Source organism: Lathyrus oleraceus, chromosome 6 (assembly GCF_024323335.1).
Source record: "Lathyrus oleraceus cultivar Zhongwan6 chromosome 6, CAAS_Psat_ZW6_1.0, whole genome shotgun sequence".
Lineage (NCBI taxonomy): Eukaryota > Viridiplantae > Streptophyta > Magnoliopsida > Fabales > Fabaceae > Lathyrus > Lathyrus oleraceus.
Window position 1 is genome coordinate 374613003 of NC_066584.1, and position 20553 is coordinate 374633555.

Consider the following 20553-nt stretch of genomic DNA (forward strand, 5'->3'; position numbering starts at 1 on the left):
GATTCCAAAAATGCAAATGTCACTGAAAAAGTCTTCTTCGTAGAAGTAACACCAACAATTTCATAAGGGGAAGCATATACTTGTTGGTCTTATACGTTGAATCAATTATGAGAACAATGTGAAATGTGTTGAAGAACTTGATACTTTCAGGATGAGTCCAGAATATGTCACAAATAATGACTTTTCCTCACAAACTTTGTACCTGAAAACATAGTGGTTATCATCCAAAAGCTTTAAAAGTTGTTGTATTTTGATTCTTGGATCTCTTATTGCCATGTTGTTTTGATAATGCACATTGTATACCTGCTTGATATTTGAAACACTTTCAGGTTTTTTCCGTTTCAAATCTACAAGTAAGTTTTTCGGCGTCACCCTAATCAAAGACATATCTGAAACAATTTCCTTCTTCTTAAGTTTAAGGCAACATATAATGGGATGATCGGCTAGCTCAGTTTGCAACACATGATTATATAAACCAGAAATCACATTAAATTTTCATGTCATCTTAAGGTATCCGCGCAATTTAAACGAACACTCACATTTTCTCCATTCAATGTCATCACATTTCAACTTCCGAATCGGTGGAACATACGTGCCACTTCTCTCGCATCTCATGGTTACAAATGTTTGCCTTCTATTAGAACCACTTCCGATTACAATGACAACACCCAATTTTCTTGCCTCCATGCGGACGGACCTATTCAAGCATATGTTCACAAGTAGTAAATAGTTAATTTCTAATTTGTTGACCAACATCTAACTTGACATCAACCGGTTTAGCACCCGGTTTAACATCATCCTTCACCTCATCCAGTTTAACAACATCATTTACTTCATCCGATTTTACATCATTACTTATAGCAACTTTGGGAAACATATGCGTGTGCATCATATCTAATACAAACCAAAACAAAAAAAAATGGTTAAAAAAATTCACAGTAACAAGCAACTTTGGAGATGCATCTCCGAAACAGATAGCAAGTTAATTCGAATATGCATCTTTGGGCGTAACGTTCATTTTTTCAGCTCAAGAACAAAATTAATGCAAACAATGGAGTATGAAATGAATGAACTTTACCTTAAATTGCAGTTTCTTTTGCTCCCTTTGATATGATAAAACACAAGAATGATGATTTGGAGTCGAAAAGTTGATTTAAAATGATATTGTCTTGAGGGTTTTGGGTTATGGAAGAGGTACGGTGTGTGAAAGAGATGTTCATGCAAGGTGGTCATATATTTAATTTTCTGCTTAAGATTTTCAAAGATGTATCTCCGAACATATTACTAAATGACTAAATGATAAACCATCTTACTGAAAGCGCTTTTTAAATGACTTCAGGAGTCTTTTCGAAGATGCATCTGCAAATTCACCCCAAAAAACTTCGCAAATGCATCTTCAGACTAAATTTTAACAAAAATAAGATTTGATGCGTTTTGAGATGCATCTCTGAAATTACTTGAAAGCAAATTTCCTCTCAATTATTCATTTATTTTAAATTTTAGTGAACAAGATAACGGGGTCAACTTCAATGGACAATGCTATCAAGTAAGATTAGAACATGCTCAATCTCATTCATAAAGCTTCAACTTGCATATATACAAATACAATGAATGAGTTCCTAAGATACAAGCTTCAGTTTGCACTAAAATGTAATAATAATATCCTCACTGAAGACCAAAATTAAGCGAAGCTCCAACAGCACCTAAACCAGCCACCCAATAATATCTCCAATTGGAGGCAACCCTCCACCACCTATAGATCTTCCAGTGTAAACATAATATGGAGCAAACCTTTTTTTTGGTGCTTGACATTGTGGACAACTAACAAAATCAATTGTAAAGAACTACGAAGCACGACCAGAGACAAACACCAGAAATGACACTCATACCTAAAAACCTATAATAATTTGAAAAAATTACAGCGATTGAATATAGCCATCTATATGATGTTTTCATTTTTATATTAAATGTTTCTCTCTCCTCGGAGTCTGACTAACACTAAATATTATCATGGCGTCGGATTTGTGTCCAAATATAGTTCATAAATAAATGGCATCACAGTCAACAAGATGCACTATTTTGACAAGCAGTAGAGACACTGCCATAGAATTTGAATTTACAACTGCAGGTTTCTATATGATCTTAAACCTTAGATACACTTATCTACCACATGCATAAAGATAGAGATGGATGTTAATATTTACCATAGTTTTGTTTTCCTCCCTTGTAAGCATCATTCATCTGAGCTGTATTCACTAGATTCTGGCAATAAGGGTACAACAGCACAGCAGAATACCTCCTTATCCTTAAGGAGCAGACAACTGCCATCAGAATTCCACTTCAGGTCCGTAATTGAAAATTGCGGTAGCGGAACACGAACACAAAATGCACCAGACGGGGTCCACATGTACAAGTGTGTGCTTCCAGTGCAAAAAACAAGGCGAGTGCATGTCGGGTCCCAAGCTGCCACTCTGATAGGGTCCTTCTGCACTAAGATTGCAGTAAGCTCAAGTTGTCGAATATTCCATACCCAAAGCACTGTAGGCATACTGTCATTGCGAGTGCATATATATTGGCTATCGTTGCTCCATGACAAAATGCCTAAAAGAAAAATTAGTTTAGTCATGCAATCCCAGAGTCCGAGAAAAATATATGGATACAGATTCATGCTAATATATTTTTCCATTTTGTCACAGTATGGTTTTCTGCTAAAACTTACGCAACCCAAAAATCAAATAGGACTAGAAAACAATATCCACGTCAAAAACTCAATTTCTTCCTATTTACTGTGAACCCTGGCTAAGTGCAGCTTACCAACTCCTTGCTTGGGATTAGGTTTCTCAGCAGGAGGCTTCTGGAATGGTAAATTGATCGGTACTTCCATAACCTCGTACCTGACTGTATTAGCTCGTTCTGAAGAATCTGGTTAGAGAAAGAAAAATAAGAAGAAGAAAAAAAGGGAATGTGTCTCATGGACTAGCTACTGAAATACCTTAAACCAGATATAAATAAAAAACAAAAGTCACAACAATTATGCTGACCATCGTTTCCATGAGAAAAATCATCACTCAAACATAGTTCGGACATATCCAGTTGCAGAGGCTCATCTACCTCCTGCAAATTTCATGAACATGGTAAATAAAGTGTTCATAAACTACAACACCGTGAACAATAAAAGTGTCAAAAAGAAATACCTTGAAAACAGCAGCATAACAAGGGCCACGGACAGCATATGGGTGCATAAACTCTGCAAATTTCTTCCAAGTTAAATGATTCAGGACTCGCAGCATCTGGTCATAACTACCCACTGCCAGGTACTGACCACAAGGAGACCACGACACACTTTTAACTCCTAATCCGCTTTCATATGCTTCATACTTGAAAAGACACCTTCCGTCTGGAGAATAGATTAGGACCTATCAAACAAAAATGATTAAGTTTTTAGCACAACTTACTAACATTGCAACTTCTATAAAGAAACCTTTTAAAATAAAATAAAATTATCAAAACTGGTTGAGGCCAAAGGTTGAACCTGAGACAAGGAATATGGGGCCTTCCCATTTACCAACTCAACTAGAGAAACATTTATAATTAATTTTCCATACTATATATTTATAAAATTAACCATTTTTTAGACATTTTGGTAGTCCAAAATTTTGAGGCCAACAGATCTAGCTTGGGCCCCGGCCCTGAGCAGTTATAAAAAAACAAACAGTTTATCAGCAACACAAAAGTACACGTACAGAAAACACGCATCATAGATTGTATTATTTAATATACGCAACACCATTCATGAAAGTTTATCTATAAAAAGCTTGTGATTCTGTCTATATTAGTGAACGTGGTAGATATTTAACCTTCCTTCATTTGTCTAGAAACTTGCTCGGCAGAAATTACCACAATCGACTGCAGTCCAGGGAAGCTTAAGCTTTACATGATTGTTAAGGGTCTAGAAAACTAATAAGAAGCTGTTGACCCAGACATCAAGGGTGATATATCGGCAATCAGTTTACCGTGATTATAGAGTTTGATTGGAGAGATGGATAGCCAATAGATGAGTAGACTACAGTTGCTAATACTTAAAACGCAGTGTGCTTCAACCTATGACATTCATATACTATTTACATTTCTCATGTAATTTTAGATTTTTTTCCCACACCTATTATACATTTTTATCTATAGCAGCCATGGCGTATTTTTTGCCAACCTTGATGGCCAACTTGTGAGGGATGTCTGCACCATGACGTTTTATGGGGGAAATGGGGGATTAAAACAGAGGATATTTGGCCTCCCACAGTTGTCCACCATACAAATTGCTAACACTGCTACTACGCGATTAGTCATTGTTTTTGTTCTTGCATCTAGGATTGATGCTAACATTTTCTTTAGAGGTGGCTTGCATTTGATTAGAGGCTATTTTTATTTCGATATGGCAGCTTAAGATGATCCGCCCAATGGTTTTTGTTAGAAATTCCGCCTCATTGTGGCAATTGGGTTGCCTCCATCGGAGCCTCCAACACATTCACCGTGTTGGGTGTGAAGGGGTGTATTTAGTTCTAAATTGCCTATAGATATGTCATGTGTAGAGTTTATAAAAGTCTGGGGAGCTCTCACCTTACAAGCCGGTTCTTTAAGGGAGAGTTAGGCTAAATCCAAACTCTAAGATAGTATCATAGCCTATCTTAAATCTATCGGGCCACCAGCTATTAGGTTTCTACTATTGGACCACCTGCTTTCAGGTTTCTACTATCGGACCACCCACTATTTATATCCACGTAACAAAATATGTTCATAAGTGGGGGACAATTCTCACCTTACAAGTCAGGTTTTGTAAGGTTGAGTTAGGATCAACCCAAATTCTAAGAGTTTTCAATTGTGTGACATGGTTAAGTTGCAATTGCCTGGTCCAGTCATTAAACCCAAATTTTAATGTAATTATACACTAGGCAGATACGAGCTTTTAACAAGGTAATGAGGTATAAAGTATGAAGTGTTTGTTTACCAAGACAGTATGCATCTATGAAGCTCCGACACGCCATTCATAGAGCGTGTCGCCGTGTCGGACACCGACACGCATACGACACGTATCAGACACATTTTTGAAGTGTCCAACATAAAAACAAAATTAATTGTTGCGGACACGGATACGACACCTTATTTCAAATAAAGGACACTGCCCAATTCAAAAAATTCCAGAATTTTTTGTTAAAAAAAAAAGCCCTACTAAAAAATTTTCAAAATTTAAAAAATAAATAGGTTTTTTAGCTTTCATATTCTACTTCTTCACTATAAAAACAACACAATTAGGATTTCTTATTTTTTTATATTTCACTGCTTTTATATCCACAAAATTCTTTTATTTTTCCGACTATTTTCATTTTTGCACACCATTGCTTCGGTTTTCACAAGGTATCTATGAATATCAATTATCATGTTTGAAATTTGTTTGAATTTGTTTTAAAGGGTTGAAAGAATTTTTGATTGTTTTATCTTAAATAAACATAAATTTTGCTTCTCATTTTAAATTCTTTATAAATTTTATCCATAAATTACATTATTATATTAATATATAAAATAGATATAGTTGTGTCCGTGTCCTATGATTTTTATATCAGCGGGGTCCTCGTGTCCGTGTCGTGTCCCGTGTCCGTGTCTGAGTCCGGGCTTCATATAATTGTTGTACTTTTCTCAGGTTTTCTTTAGAATGTCGGAAAGGAATGAAAAGAATCAAAACAAAAATGACTCTAATTGCCAATATTCCAATATTTTAATTGCTTAAAATAGGATAGAATAGACCTGAGGGAATATATTCCGTTCCCATGGAAAATAAGATTAAACTACTTCGTAATTGTATAATAACAATGATATAGTTATGCCTTCTACGATTTCACCCACTTGCCAACATTCTTTTGTTCCATCATAAAATGTCCAGAAATTGGTATGATATTATTTTCAATTCCATAGCCAGTTTGAACGGAGATAGAATGGGAATTGTCGGTGTTTCATATATAATTCACAGACTATTTAAATTCAATAGAATATTTTGAACCACAACTTGTTTTTTTTTACTAAATCTCACAGGTTCAGAGGGCTAGGAAAGAAAAAGTAGAAAGATTAATTACCTTGTAATCAAGAGGCGAATCCCAAATCACTATAGAACTATCGTCAGGTGACCATTCGACATCAGCCAAGTCTAGAGTGTCTACAGCAAACATGCCCATTATTTCCCATGAGTGACAAGATAACAGATTTACATAGTCCTTGCAATCACGCCTTGTGCAAATCGCTGCAAATTTTCCATCTTTCGTAAAGGAAACCCCCTTGGAAGCATGCTTTGGCAACTGCACGTGCACACAAGCAGTGTTTACCAATGACCAAACTGTTAAACGCAACTGAAAATCTGATGTCGTAAGTATGTGACGACTATCAGGGCTCCACCTGGCGTATGCAATACCAGCAAGACCTTCGTCTATCTTGCATGTCCACTCTGGCTGGCTCAGTGACCAAGCCTGTATCATTGGCTTTTTATAGAGACCACAAAGAATATACTCAGAATCAAGGGCCCATTCAATATAGCTAATCTTGTCCAAGCATGAAAACAATTGCACAACCTGCATAAGCCATAAAAAGTGATTCAAAACCACAGACCACATACTTGGAATCACTCAAACAGATGGAATATATGCACAATACCAAAGTATATAATTCACATATAGCCCATTAAACCTAGAGACTAAAGTTCCAAATAAATTCTTGTATTCTTTTATGCGACTGTGAATGATCTGGCAAAAAAGAGTGTCATAAACACCCATAAATAAAATAATATATTGGCACATAGAGAGCAAATGAGAAACATTGAAGAACTTGAGTAAGAAGTAATAATCAAAGTGATCTGATTTAAAACAAACGGAGTGGTTCACGGTTTTATAAGTCTCAAAAATTTATTGCGCATATACCGAAAAGGAAAATGACATACTATAAGTGTTCTAAGATGGAATTTAATTTCAACAAGCACTTCTGTTCAATTTTATTGGCTTTACATCCCAAAGCTTTGCTCAGTATTCAGAACTGATGTCCATTCAATATATGTTAATTATTGGATTTGAGGAGCATGAATCATCACAATTAAGTGTTCACCACCTCTTGAAGTCTTGCCTCAAATGTATCTATTTGCCATGGATTTTAGTGTCCAATTCATAAGCTCAAAATTTTGTCCTAATAACAATGGAGAAAATTGGATATATTTAAGACCAAAGACAATCGAAATGCGCAAACACAAATCAAAGAAATCATCAACTAGCCCTTTTTGGATATTAGTCCATTTTCTTTGATACATATGTGATTTTATCATTTTTTAAAACAAAAAACTCACTCATTCATTGAGTTCTCTGCATTTGAGAACTGGAATTGACCAGAATCACCCCTAGAATACAAATTCCACCTCACACATTAGTATATAAGTTAGTAAGATCTCTATTATCCAAAACACAATTTTCAAAAACCAAAAGAAAATTGCTAGTATAACTTTATTATTAGTTTTCAATTTTTAGCAACAAATTTTTGGTTTAGCAAAAAGAAACAAAAAGATTGGTCTGTTGTAAGTTGTATGGTATCCATCCATCCATCATAATGGATCTTAGCTGCAACCAGAACAAAAACAATGACCAATCAAGTCACCATAAAACAACAACAAAACCACTATACCAAAAAAAGGGGAACTCCCATGAAGAAAATGAGAGCTTGTATACTCTCTTCCCTTTCAATTGTGTTCAAAACAAACAATATATAATCATGTTAAAGTAAGAAACAAAGTTTAAGAGTACCCACTACTCAATGGGGCAACATTAACAAACAATAATACTAGTACTATTACTGACCGCAATTTAGGCTGCATTGATTTCCATGTGCGAGTTCAATATGTATTAATTACATCGGGGCCAGATCACAAATGTAATCAGTAACTAGGTCACCTAAAAGTGTCTCAAAACACCGCACATTTGCACACCCCGCACAAAAATTGATCAACTCGAGTAATAATGCGGGTAGAAGTGAAAAGAAGAGAAGAAGAAAGAACCTTGAAAGAGATGGTATCACGAATGACGAGACGATAATCGACAGCGACGGCTAAGAAACGAGCATTGGGAGAGAAAGAAGAAGGACCGGATTGCTTGTAGGATTCAGTGAACTCCATCGCGACAACGAGCAATATTTGGGGCTTTGGTTTGATGCAGTGACGTTGCCGACAATCGGGTTGCACGACGGAGGCGAACGAGAAGGAAGAAAGGGTTTTGCGTGGGGTTGGTTTGAGAATGTGAATGAAGGGGGTTGTCAAGTGGAGAGAGACGGTAGATCTGGAATGGAATGTTTTTGTTTCATTCTTTTCAGATAATATTTTCAAATTTCTTTTATGCTTCCAATGACCGTTAAATTACATCCTAACTCATTTCTCTATTTTATTTATTTTATATTAGGATCGCTATCATCATGTTGACTATCATGACTTTATTTTGTTTTAAGAAAATATTAAATGATCTTAGATTATTGTTTAAAAACTAAATAGGATAACTTTTTCAAAAAAGAAAAAATATTTTCCATAGGTAGTAATGAAAATGTTTCTAATTCTTTTTAAAAAATTCTAAAATTTACCATCATATAATGACATTCTTAATTTTTCACACCCCAACTTTTTGTTAGCAAGTGTCTCTAATAGAATATAACAAACAATTTTATTAGAATTCATTGATTAAATTTAGAATATTTAAAAATAAGTTCTTGAAAAGTTTTTTTCTTTATTAAAATAGAAAGTTATTGTCTTCGTTAAGTCTCTTTGGTTTAAATGAACAGAAAGAGAAGGAGAGAGGAAAGATTTTAATGGAGGAAAGAAAAATAGAAGGGGAGGTGAGGGATAAACTTGATTTTGTGGTGAGAGTCAAGAGAATAAATTTTTCTTATTCAACAAAATATTGATTTAGAATACTCCGACCATTCATATATACGATAAGTTTTCCCATTCTTGATAACCAAATAATACACACTCATGAAGAAATTTGACATCCCCACATACTTATTGACTTGGATTCTCTTCTGAACTAAATGCCCGCTATATGTCTCATTACACAAAGGTTGCCTAAGTGGACGACTCACAACTGACAACTCTTGCCAACTACTTATGAGTTCACGCGATGTAGTTCATTTCATGATACATACTTAGTTTCGTACCCAAGTTTGGCTCGCTTTCAGTGGCTTACCACATACTTGGGACACCGAGGACATAAAACTTGCCTGCTCGAACAAAAGGGTGTGATACTCTACAACTACCATGACACGAGATAATCAAACATATATACTCGTGACCAAGATACTACTAACACATGTTTTCTGGATCTAAGGTATAACTTTCTCTTCCAACATGAACCTCTTTTAATTGTTTCTTTGGAAAATCAACATTTCCATAACCGTCTTGTACTCACGCTAAATCTTTGTAGAACTAATTTGAACCTAACCTTCCTTCTAATACTGAGTGTGGTTGGTCTATATTCTACCATTCGTCTGGTATATAGATATTTCGTTTGGAGTACACAATCATGCAATCAAACCTTTCCACATACTTCGTCATTGCCATAGACTCTCGACGAAGTTGTTGAATCTCAATACCTTTCGAACCCCCAAACTATTGGAAAATAATTTCCAGGAATACTTCCTTGGCATGCTTCCACTCATTCGAGGTACTCTGGTGGTCATTTGACCTGAGACATCGGCATACCACCTCGCTTATGCACTTTGTGGCATACAAACGGAAACTACCTTTTCTTTCTTACTGCGTGAAATTACTTGTAAGATTTGTTCCATGCTAGTGGTCTAATCTTACGCTATTAAAAAGTTAGACTCCTTTCGAATCCAGGTGGACTAATCATGTAGAAATCTTTAAGTTTCCCACTCTCCTTATGCTACTGGATAACTTGAACTATGCACCATTTTGTACTAGCCAAATCACATGAGTCACCACTCTTACTACAACTTCAACGGAGGTCATTGATTCTCCTTACCTCCAAGATTCTTGGTCTAGTCCCCCACACTGAGCATAACATTACTAGACATTCGAAGTCCTCATGGTCGCTCAACCACGATCCTACCTGCAACACATATAAAATTAGGTTCATCAGGCCCAATACTATATAATGTGACATTAAGAATCATATTAGCAAAACACACTCATGAGGCACAAATTGATTTATTTATGATGTTTCAAGGTTGGATCGAGAATCAGCGTGCTCTGATACCAATTGTAAAACCTCGTATAATATACATCTATAAAATATATTATACAAAATATTAATTGGTATTGATACAACACAAGTGTGTAACAACATCATTATATACGTGTTCATAACGTAAAATACAATGTATGGCACATGACATACAATAGTGCCTAAACAAAAACTAAGATCTATGTACAATATCCTTATTGCACATAATCCACAAAAGAAATAACAACGTCTTCGAAACATCACCGGACAACCTTGTCCTTGCCTTTAACCTACAAAGAATCACCTGAAAAACAACAATTATAGTGAGTGAGATAATAATCTCAGTGAGTTCCCTTATCATATAGGTCCACTCAACTCTAAAGGGATCTCTTATTAATTTCTTAACTTAAATCATCCATCTTCATTCTACTTGTGTACACTTACACAATAAAACAAGTACTTAAGCATTTAAGAAATTTATGCTTCGCATGGAAAACATAAAACATGAGTTCACATAACTCAAAGAAACATTATTCGAGAATGAAAGCTGTAACACAAAGGTGATTAGCACAAAACCGATCACAAAGATCTACTAATCCAACTGTTAGATATGGTATATGGTATACTAGACATCCACCGCACAGACACACTAACCACCAAATATGGCTAATGGCAGTACCCAACCTCCATCGTGTAGAATACACTATATACCATATATGGCTACCAATACTCTTAGCCTCCATTGTGTGGTGTTAGTCAATCCATCATATATGGCCAACGGTAGTCCTAACATCCACTGAATGAATCACATAATCCACCAGATATGGCCAACTGCACTCCTAGCCTCCACTGGATGGAATACGCTTAACAAAGTTACAATAATCCATCTCAAAGATTAATCTTTCTAGGTTACTACTCTAAATAAGTCTCAAACTTGAAACAAGCATGAATATGGGTTATTCTCGAATATGCTATTAGTCTCAACAATCTTCTTGTGGCTATATCACAACCATCATGGGATTATACACAATTCCACGTGATTATCTCATAATCATAATATAACATAACATGTTTCCATACAAATACCATTGGTTCATAATTACTATCATTTACCATCCATTCCATATGACATTGTCCAAGATGGAACGGTTCATTAAAGATGTGATGATTCACTCACGACAAGCTTCTGAGGAAACGTTATGTTGTTGCTGCAATGTTCTCTCAATTCGTGCTTCTGAACGTGATTCTGATCATCAAGCTTCTAAAGAATGGTAAGCTTATGAAGTTGTGTTATGTAGCTGAAGATTCTAAAGATCTCAGGTCAGGCAATTGAGGTTATCAAGGTTCTGACTGTAGATTCTGAAGATTCTGAAGATACTGAAGATCTCAAGTCAGACTACTGACGCTGTCAAGGTTTTGACCAAAGATTCTGAAGTTTCTGAATCTAGATCTATGTTTCTTCATTTCATGCTTCATTAACTTTCACCAGAAGCTAATAAACTTGGAGAAAATATCAAATTGGTACATGATTAAATAGTACATAGTACAAATCAAATATCCTTTCCACCATCTGATTTTGTGGGTAAAGACAATATTATACATCACACTTGTCACTGATTTTGTGGGCGAAAGATAATACACAATATCACTTCTTTCACCATCCAACAGTGGACAACCGCTCTATGAGCTTTCCCCATTTTGCCCTCCAATCGACTTTTTTTATGCTATATAAGTAAGACTTGGAGACTTGAAGAAAGACGGCGAAGAAATATACAAAAGCGTTGCTAAACATTGAAAAGCAATCATTCTTTTGTATACAGTTTTTCTTTAAGTGTTTGTTTAACATTTGTGTAAAATTTGCTTGTATAGAAGCAACTTGTAACACAAAAAATATTATTCAAACTGTTTATTTGATTCCTTAAGGAGACTAGGGTATAGTCGGATCCTTGAAAATACAAAGAAGGTTATTCTTTGTGATTATTATAATAGGTTGATTATAGTGGACTAAGTCCTTGTGTATAAGGCAAAATCACCTTGGCGGGTGGACCAGACTAGCTTTGAGTTTCAAGCGAACTAGGATAAAAATACTTGTGTTTTTATCTCTTTGTTATTAACTTTTAAGATGCGTTCTTGAGTTGGTAAAAAGTTTTTGTTTTGTAAAACCCAATTCAAATCCCCATTTCTTGTGTTTTTCACACCTTCAGAAGTGACATTGAGAAAATGTCTATAAGGTTATCATATGAACAATTTCGTTTGATGCTTTATATCACCACTTTTATGAAGATCACGAGTGAAAAATAACTTCTGAGAAATATGTTTTGTTTGGTCTCTTTTAGTGTAATCATATTTCAATTGAGCGACGCATGCATATTATTTTCATATATGGTTGTTATATTTATTTTTTCAGAAGGCAAACCACGAATCTTTTGTGTGTGTTGAATTAGGGATCTCAACCAAATTCATTCTCAACTTGCCTAGTGTAGTGCTAAATACCTATACATGATTAGATGAAGTTACTGTTATAGCTTATTTCATAGGCCTCTATGAAATAGTTGTACCACCATAAGTATATAAATACCATGTTTATGATATAACATTATGAGAGTCTAATAAGTAACCTGCATATGCATAACATGTTAATTATAATTTGAATACTTTTGAATAAAATAAACTCATGTTCATTTACCCCTAAGATAACGAAGTATATGTTTGACTTCGTTCTAATGCCTTCGTGTAGGTGAAGAACTATATCTTCCTAATAGAGTAATAGAAATTGATATATCGGTGTGTATAATTAGCAAGGTAGACTAGTGCTTGAATTATACTGAGATATGGTACTTCATGACCATTTAGTTTTCCATCCTCTTTTTGAGGTCTAAAATAATCTCCTACACATCTAATAGTTTAACATCATAGGGGTACACAGCATACGAGATTTGTCCATATAGAAATATTTTAACACCTTTTATATATAACATTCTTAATGTAGAAAAATTATACTATTCAAATGCTCAACTTGTAAACCTATACATAACTTTGTTTTTTCTATGTCATTTATCTCGAACTGTTTCTTTGGAGATTTATAGCTTTTGAAATCTCTATAGGAATTCCAATAATTTTATGACATCCACATAGACAATTATTATGTAAAATTATCTTATATATATTTTCATAAAAACTAAAGGACATATGGAGTTATTTGTATATCTCTCTCTTAATAAATATTCACTGAGACGATTTTACCACATGCGTCCATATTGTTTTAACTCATAAAGAGATTTGTTTAATTGAATGAAGTAGCTTTCTCGAGATTCAAAATTATCTATCTTTGATATATTAAACCATTTAGAGAGTTTCATGTAAATGTCAATATCAAGCGAGTCATATAAATGAGCTGTTACAAAATCAACCATATTCAAATTAAGTCATTCATGTGCTATAAGTCTAATTAAATATAGAAAATTAATTGAATCCAATATATTTTGATATGTTTCATCAAAATCAATCTTAAGTTTTTTTGTGAAAATCATTGAGCAACAAGCCAAGCTTTATATCTCACAATTTCACCATTCATATTTTGTTTTTTCACAAAAACTCATTTATATCCAATTGATTTTACATCTTGAGGTGTTCGGACTACATGTCCAAAATGGAGTCACTTGTAAAGTGAGTTTAATTCTTCTTCAATTGAATATGTTCATTTTGATTAATTTTCACTTATTCTACTATCTTTGATATTCTCCTTATCATTTATCACCTTTAGCATTATATTATATTTAAATACTTTGTCAACATTGACTTTATTTTGGTTCTATCACACTCCATTCACAAATGATCTCATAAATCAAAATTAAAACAACATGATTTGTGCAATTCTATGAATTCTTCATGAATTCATAAAAATTGACAAACTTTAAACATATAATTGAATCACAATAAAAGTATAATTATTAATAAATTAAGCATTCAGGGATATATGCAATTCTTCAAAAATGCTTTAATGTTACTTTTAAGCAAAATTACACCACACGTCCTTTAAAGTGTGTTTGAATGAAGTATTTTAATAAAAAAATAACTTTTTGAAGGAATTTAAAATGGCTTGGCCAAAATCCATTGTTTGGATAGAAAATATGGAGAATCGTTAAAATAATATAAAATTATGAAATATTTTATTCAAGTTAAATTTAAAGAATTTGAAATGACGCCAAAAAGTAAATAATTTGAAATTGTTCTTTCACTTTATATAATGTGAATGTTAAATCGTTTATTATAAATTTTTTAGATTTTGCAAAATGGTTATCATATTTTATGAAATTTTAAAATTCACCCTCTAAAATTTTCAAAAAATTGTAAATAAGCCCCTAATAATTTTTAAATTTTATAATTGGTTCCTTCAAAATTGTCACAATTTGCAAATTAATTCATATTTTTCATATTTTAAATTTGGGCAAAAGTTTTAAAATTTATGAAAATGACTCAAATTTTTTAATAATTAATCATTTTAATACTCCACCCAAACAAAAAGTTTTAAAAATGAATGTATTTCAATTAAATCATTTCAATTGCTTAATAATTGAACTCCTTAAAAAATTCCAATCACTTCATTCAAACACACTCTTAAGTTATTTTTACGTAACAAGTTGGTACTTTAAGTTTTTTTTAACAATTTGGTCATTTATGTTAATTTTTACATCCTTTTCCTCACATTTTGAATATTAAGAAATTTGCGATGGTTGTATTTTTAATTGCATTTCATCATTTTACACCACTCAAAATAATTACATCCAAAATAATTTGACTTACTTTTATTATGATTTTTCATGAACTATATCATACATGTTTTTTATAATTCAAGATAAAAGATATTATTTATTGTGCAATCATAATAAGATATAATGTAAAAGAAAAGAATTATAAAATAACCAATATTACATTTGATAGTTATAGCTTCAATTTTTGTCTTTTTCAAGTTTAGTAGAATTTCATATTGTTAACATGTTATAAAATTAAATTAAAAAAATAGAGTGTAGGATATATATATATATAACCATGTAACCTATTCTAGTATATTAAATAATTTGTCTTTAAACACAACAATGTCTCTCGCCGAAGACGTATCTTCGTGTGACCGAGGTGACACCATTTTGCCACTACGTAGTTGCATATACAGAACACCTCGCGTCCCACTGGGCATGTCAATTTGTTTTTTGCCAACAATCTCAAGCCTTTCTACCAGAGTTTTACTTGCAGGACCGACTATAAAGTCCTAGACTTCGTGTTGAGTATATGGCTATTTTGTTGGTAAAGTATTTAGAATGTTTAAAGGGAGTGAAAGTAACTTTTAGCAAGTTAAAAATACAGTAAAATAATGCAATAAAAGACAAGAGTTTGGTGGAAGTAAAAGAAATAAACAAAGACAATTTGATAAGTTAAATGACTGGTAAATATAAGTGGAAGCAAAAGTACATTTTTGTTAGGAAGATGACTCTTTTCTCGTAAACGCTTTGATAATTCAAGTGTACTCCTACTGCAATGCTAAAAATACCACCCCTAAAATAACTATCATAACTTGTTTAAATACTAGTAGAAAATAACCGTTGGGAGGTTACAACCTACTAACGAGATGACATGTGTCATAGCACTTTCCCCAGGTCTTCAGGTAACTACCCACATCAGGCAACTTCCCACGTTTAGATACCCACGCTTAACTTCCATCATGATCTTCGACCTCGACAGGTTTCTTTCTGTGCCGACCATGTGCCATGACTTCTCCCTCGTCGATCCCGTCCTCTGACGACCCTTCTGGTTGACTAAGCTTTCCACTCTTTTGGACGAAATTTGTCATCTAACAAATATTCAATGTTGTTATTCAACATATGATCGACCTGTGTCTCAGATTCTTCTTCTTCTTCATCAAGGACGTTGACTTCTGCTTCTGCTTCTAGGTCGGCTTCATCTGAGTTTTCTGAATCAAATTCATTAGATTCAACTTGATTAGTTATTTGAGATTGCTAAGATGGTATACTGTGTTGAAGAGTAATATATAACTCAATAGAGTTGCAACCAGAATGTTCATGACTAACAAATATATATTCAACATCTTCATCGTCCCATACCTTTAGCGGGTAAAATTTACATTGATTGATCTCGAAATAAATTGGATTTTGATACGTGATTTGTGACACAAGACCATATCATATGTAGGATTCTATTTGTTTTTTAAAATGTAAGAAATTTGAATTTCTCTTGATCGTAAGTAGGATAGTATCGGTGTTTCGAAAACAAAACCTGTATACATCACACTCATATGTCTCACTGTTGCAGTGAGCATTGATAATATATTTGGGTGCAAATGACATCGTAATATTTGGGTGCAGATGAATAGTAAAAATTTTGGTGCAGATGAATTCGTGTTGGTTTAAGGATAACATAGGAAGACACTTAAATAGCCAGGTGACATGGCATGCATGCAAGACCTAAATCACAGATATTGTCCATGAATTTGTTTACATGGACGCGATGATTCAACCTTATGTCGAAATCTCCAATTTTGGACATGTAAGCAAAATAATGTCTTGGTCGATTGATACTAAATTTATTCTTGCATTATGTGAAAGATGGCGTCCCGGGACACACACATTCTGGTTTCTAACCGGTGAATGTACCGTGACGTTAGAAGATGTCTACATGTTATTGGGACTGCCTATCGAAGGTAAGGCAGTAAATGGTAAAATCAACTATGTGAATTCAATTTGCATGGACCTCGTGGATGATGACTTGTTAGATGATAACTCGAGAGGTCAAGGTATACTCCTTTCACGCCTTAAGGCATATTACATCAACTTATAGTTAGATGAAAATTCTACCGAAGACGCTCAAATAATAAAAACTAGGTGTTATATTATGCTTTTAATTGGTTTATTTTTATTTTCCGAAGGTAATGGTTCTAGTATGCATGTTATGTATTTACCTTTACTAAGACATGTACATAGAATAAGAAGTTACAGTTGAGGGTCCGCTTGTTTGGCTTATCTTTATAGCTCTTTGTGTAAAAAAGCATACAAAGACGCATCTACATTTTCTAGGTGTGTTGTTTTGCTCCAAGCATGAAGTTGATCTAGACTACCGTCCCTAGCCCCCGTCAACAACAACCCATTCACATTCCTATATGCACAAAAGTAAGTTCTTAAAAATGGATTGTATTTACTTACTTTACCGATTATTATCTCTAAATAATATTTTTACTTTTATGGTCGACACGTGGTATGAGTTATAACAGATGTCCTAGACATTGTATTGCCCAGTATCACAATCTATTGAATCACCTTCGACCGACAAATGTATTATCATTAACCTAATTAATTCGTAATAATTTGTTAATTTCTTCTAACAAATTTATAATCTAATATATGTTCACATTTCAGTTCATTTGGCGTCCATATCTAAATTTGGATCATGACCATAAAATCAACGAATAAGACGTAGCCGTTTGGACTACATGCACACCGATCATAAGATTCACCACTGTCGATATGCACAATAGTGTCCGTGTTAAATTGCAGTTCAGTATGCTTAAACACATCTCAGATCCCCCGACAAACCTCGGAGAATGACATCTACGAAAAGTTAACGACCAATAAAACTTTAACCCATGGCAAAGCTTCGTTAGATCTTAGTGTCGAAAATGGAAGCACCGGCAAGACCATGTCTTAACTGACACTGTGATGCCAACCGAAGAAAAACCAACTCGTAATTATATGGCTTGGTACATATCGGTTGGATTTGAGTTCATCGCCGATGATATGTACCTATACGATCCACGCCAGACAACTTACACACAAGAAAGTTCAACATCTAGCCCCCAATAACATTGTCAGACCGGTTACTCACAACCACATATCCATAAAAAATTCTGATCCATAAACACACAAACCTACAACCCTAACATGACAAACACCCAACCATAACACCAAGAGCATACTCCGTACCACCACCAACAAGTAGATCATCATCAAGACACCTAACATCGCTATGCACCCTGAAGGAGAAGAGCGATCCAAAACGCAGCGGAATTTAAAATTTCTCCTTTGATGATCCTTACGAATGGGCATGATCAGTGATAGAATCGTTACCTCTTGTGGCGATTGTAACCTTTGATGCAGATCTACGGAGCGATCACGAACGTTGAACGATGACAACGCCTCTACTCAGTTCACACAAACAGATTCCTTCAATCTCAGTGCTAGCTGCTACGAATGAAGGCTTTGAGTGTGTGTGTGTGTGTGTGTGTGTGTGTGTGTGTGAGAGAGAGAGAGAGAGAGAGAGAAAGAAACTAAGTTTCAACTGCACTAATGCTTCTGCACAAGGGTTCTATTTATAGAACCACTTGTGTGGGCTATAAGCTAAAAAGCCCACTTAAGTGTATGTGGCCCATATCTTATAATATACCAAAATCACTTAAGCGTGTGGTATCTTACCATATTTCGTATTTTGCTTAAGCACACCGTACCTTACGATGTTCTACAATTCACTTAAGGACACCGTACATTACGGTATTCCTTAGTTACTCTATCTCTCATCAATCCGTCCTTTTGTGTGTGACCCTGTAGGTTTTCACGACATTGGTAATTATATTAAATCACGTATTTAACATAATAAATAGTGAGCGGTATCTAGCAACACGTCACTGCTACCCAAGACACGAAAATGTCATGTGATCTGACAAATCCTTTTGTGATAATACTTATGTGTACAATTACCCTTTTGCCCTTATGTCTATATTGAACACAAGGCATCGACCGTGTCATCCTTGTCCAGTTCAATATTGGGCCCATAGACATTTATCCTGTTACGTAGGATGGGCAAATTCCATCTAGGTCACTCATTTCCCTTAGCATGCTTCGTGGAGTACCCATCAACTGTCTTTATGGTCATCCAATTACGGACAATGTTTGATCAGCAATAAGGCACTCGACTCTACATCTAGGGTCCATAGTGGTTTCAGGTCGAAGGGTGGTGTACACCATTATCACCATGAGAATAACTTATGACACTTTGCATAACATTCTATATAGTATTCTCATAGCGGGTCAATCCAGTATAAATATTACTCTTAATATTCATACCTATGTTTAAGACTTGATAACTCCTTATCCATGATCCATGAGATGTGATCATCAGTCTATATACATAATAGTCTTAATGCTTTAATGTTATCCCACTTCACAATAAAGCTCGACTACAGATACTTTAAGAATAGTGTCCTTATGTTTAATGTGATCTCATGATTAAGTCACACTTGATACATTAAACGGACTATCTATTCTAGGGACTTTATTAAACAAACATAATAAAGAAAAAACCTTTTACTATTAATAAATAATTCAATACAAGTACCAAAAGTATTGGCCTCTAGGGCTTACACCAACACACCAACACATCACCCTATCATAATCGCCTTAGCCAAAACACTCAACGACCATTTAACATCAACCATCTCTCATTCTACTATAGCCAAGAAGCCCAAACATCACAAAACCAAAACATGCAACAACCATATGACTACCAAACACCACAACAATCATTTCAACCTTTTCTCGATGCATCATTCACACCAATGTCTCCCTTCAATCGTCTTGGCCACCCTCCAATAACTCAAACACAACCCAACTACTCTGGCATGGGTCATGAACTCAAGTATGGCGGTAGCCCTTCAATGCATACACAAGACTACACAGATTTGTCTGAATATCTCAGGAAATCTCCTGTAGTTGGTGGTGATGTTCCTGAGTCCTCAGATACTCAAACACCTGGGGTGAATCATCAATGTGGGTCAGGACCACGAGTTCGGGTAGCTAGGGGATGTGGGACCGGAGGTCGGTTAGGTCATCCTGGTCAACGACATTAATCTTTTTGTGTAAACGCATATTAATATTAATATGAATTGGTCCGATTTCGAAATTTATCTAAATGTACAATGTTTTTAAAAAATAATTACGAAACACACACAAGTGTCAGACCTCATTTATAAATTAACACACAAACGCCAATTGGATTGACAACACTAGGTGTACTAGCCAATCCAATTAGCGCCACCTCACTAAATTTAAGAACAAACGTCAATTCATCTGACGCCACCTCTTCAAAGTAGAGTATTTTGGAAAATAATCTGAAAAATGAGTTATTTATTTACTTTTTTTAAAAATAGAATTATTTAGATAAAAAATTCAAAGAAAAACTATAACACTAAATTTTTTTTTTTTAAGGATGCAAGTATTTGTTTCGGAGAGGTTTTATTCCACTCCTC

General features: G+C 34.5%; 1 protein-coding gene across 1 annotated transcript; it reads right to left on the minus strand.

The window, feature by feature from the left end:
- Nucleotides 1-1547: 1547 nt before the first annotated feature.
- LOC127093344 (uncharacterized) lies at nucleotides 1548-8405 on the minus strand. Its single transcript, XM_051032257.1, has 6 exons — nucleotides 8075-8405; nucleotides 6123-6611; nucleotides 3195-3416; nucleotides 3042-3114; nucleotides 2815-2922; nucleotides 1548-2601 (listed from the first exon to the last, which is right to left on the minus strand). The coding sequence occupies exons 1-6, from the start codon at nucleotides 8189-8191 to the stop codon at nucleotides 2234-2236; spliced, it is 1377 nt and encodes a 458-aa protein (XP_050888214.1). The 5' UTR covers nucleotides 8192-8405; the 3' UTR covers nucleotides 1548-2233.
- Between the last annotated feature and the right edge of the window lie 12148 nt (nucleotides 8406-20553).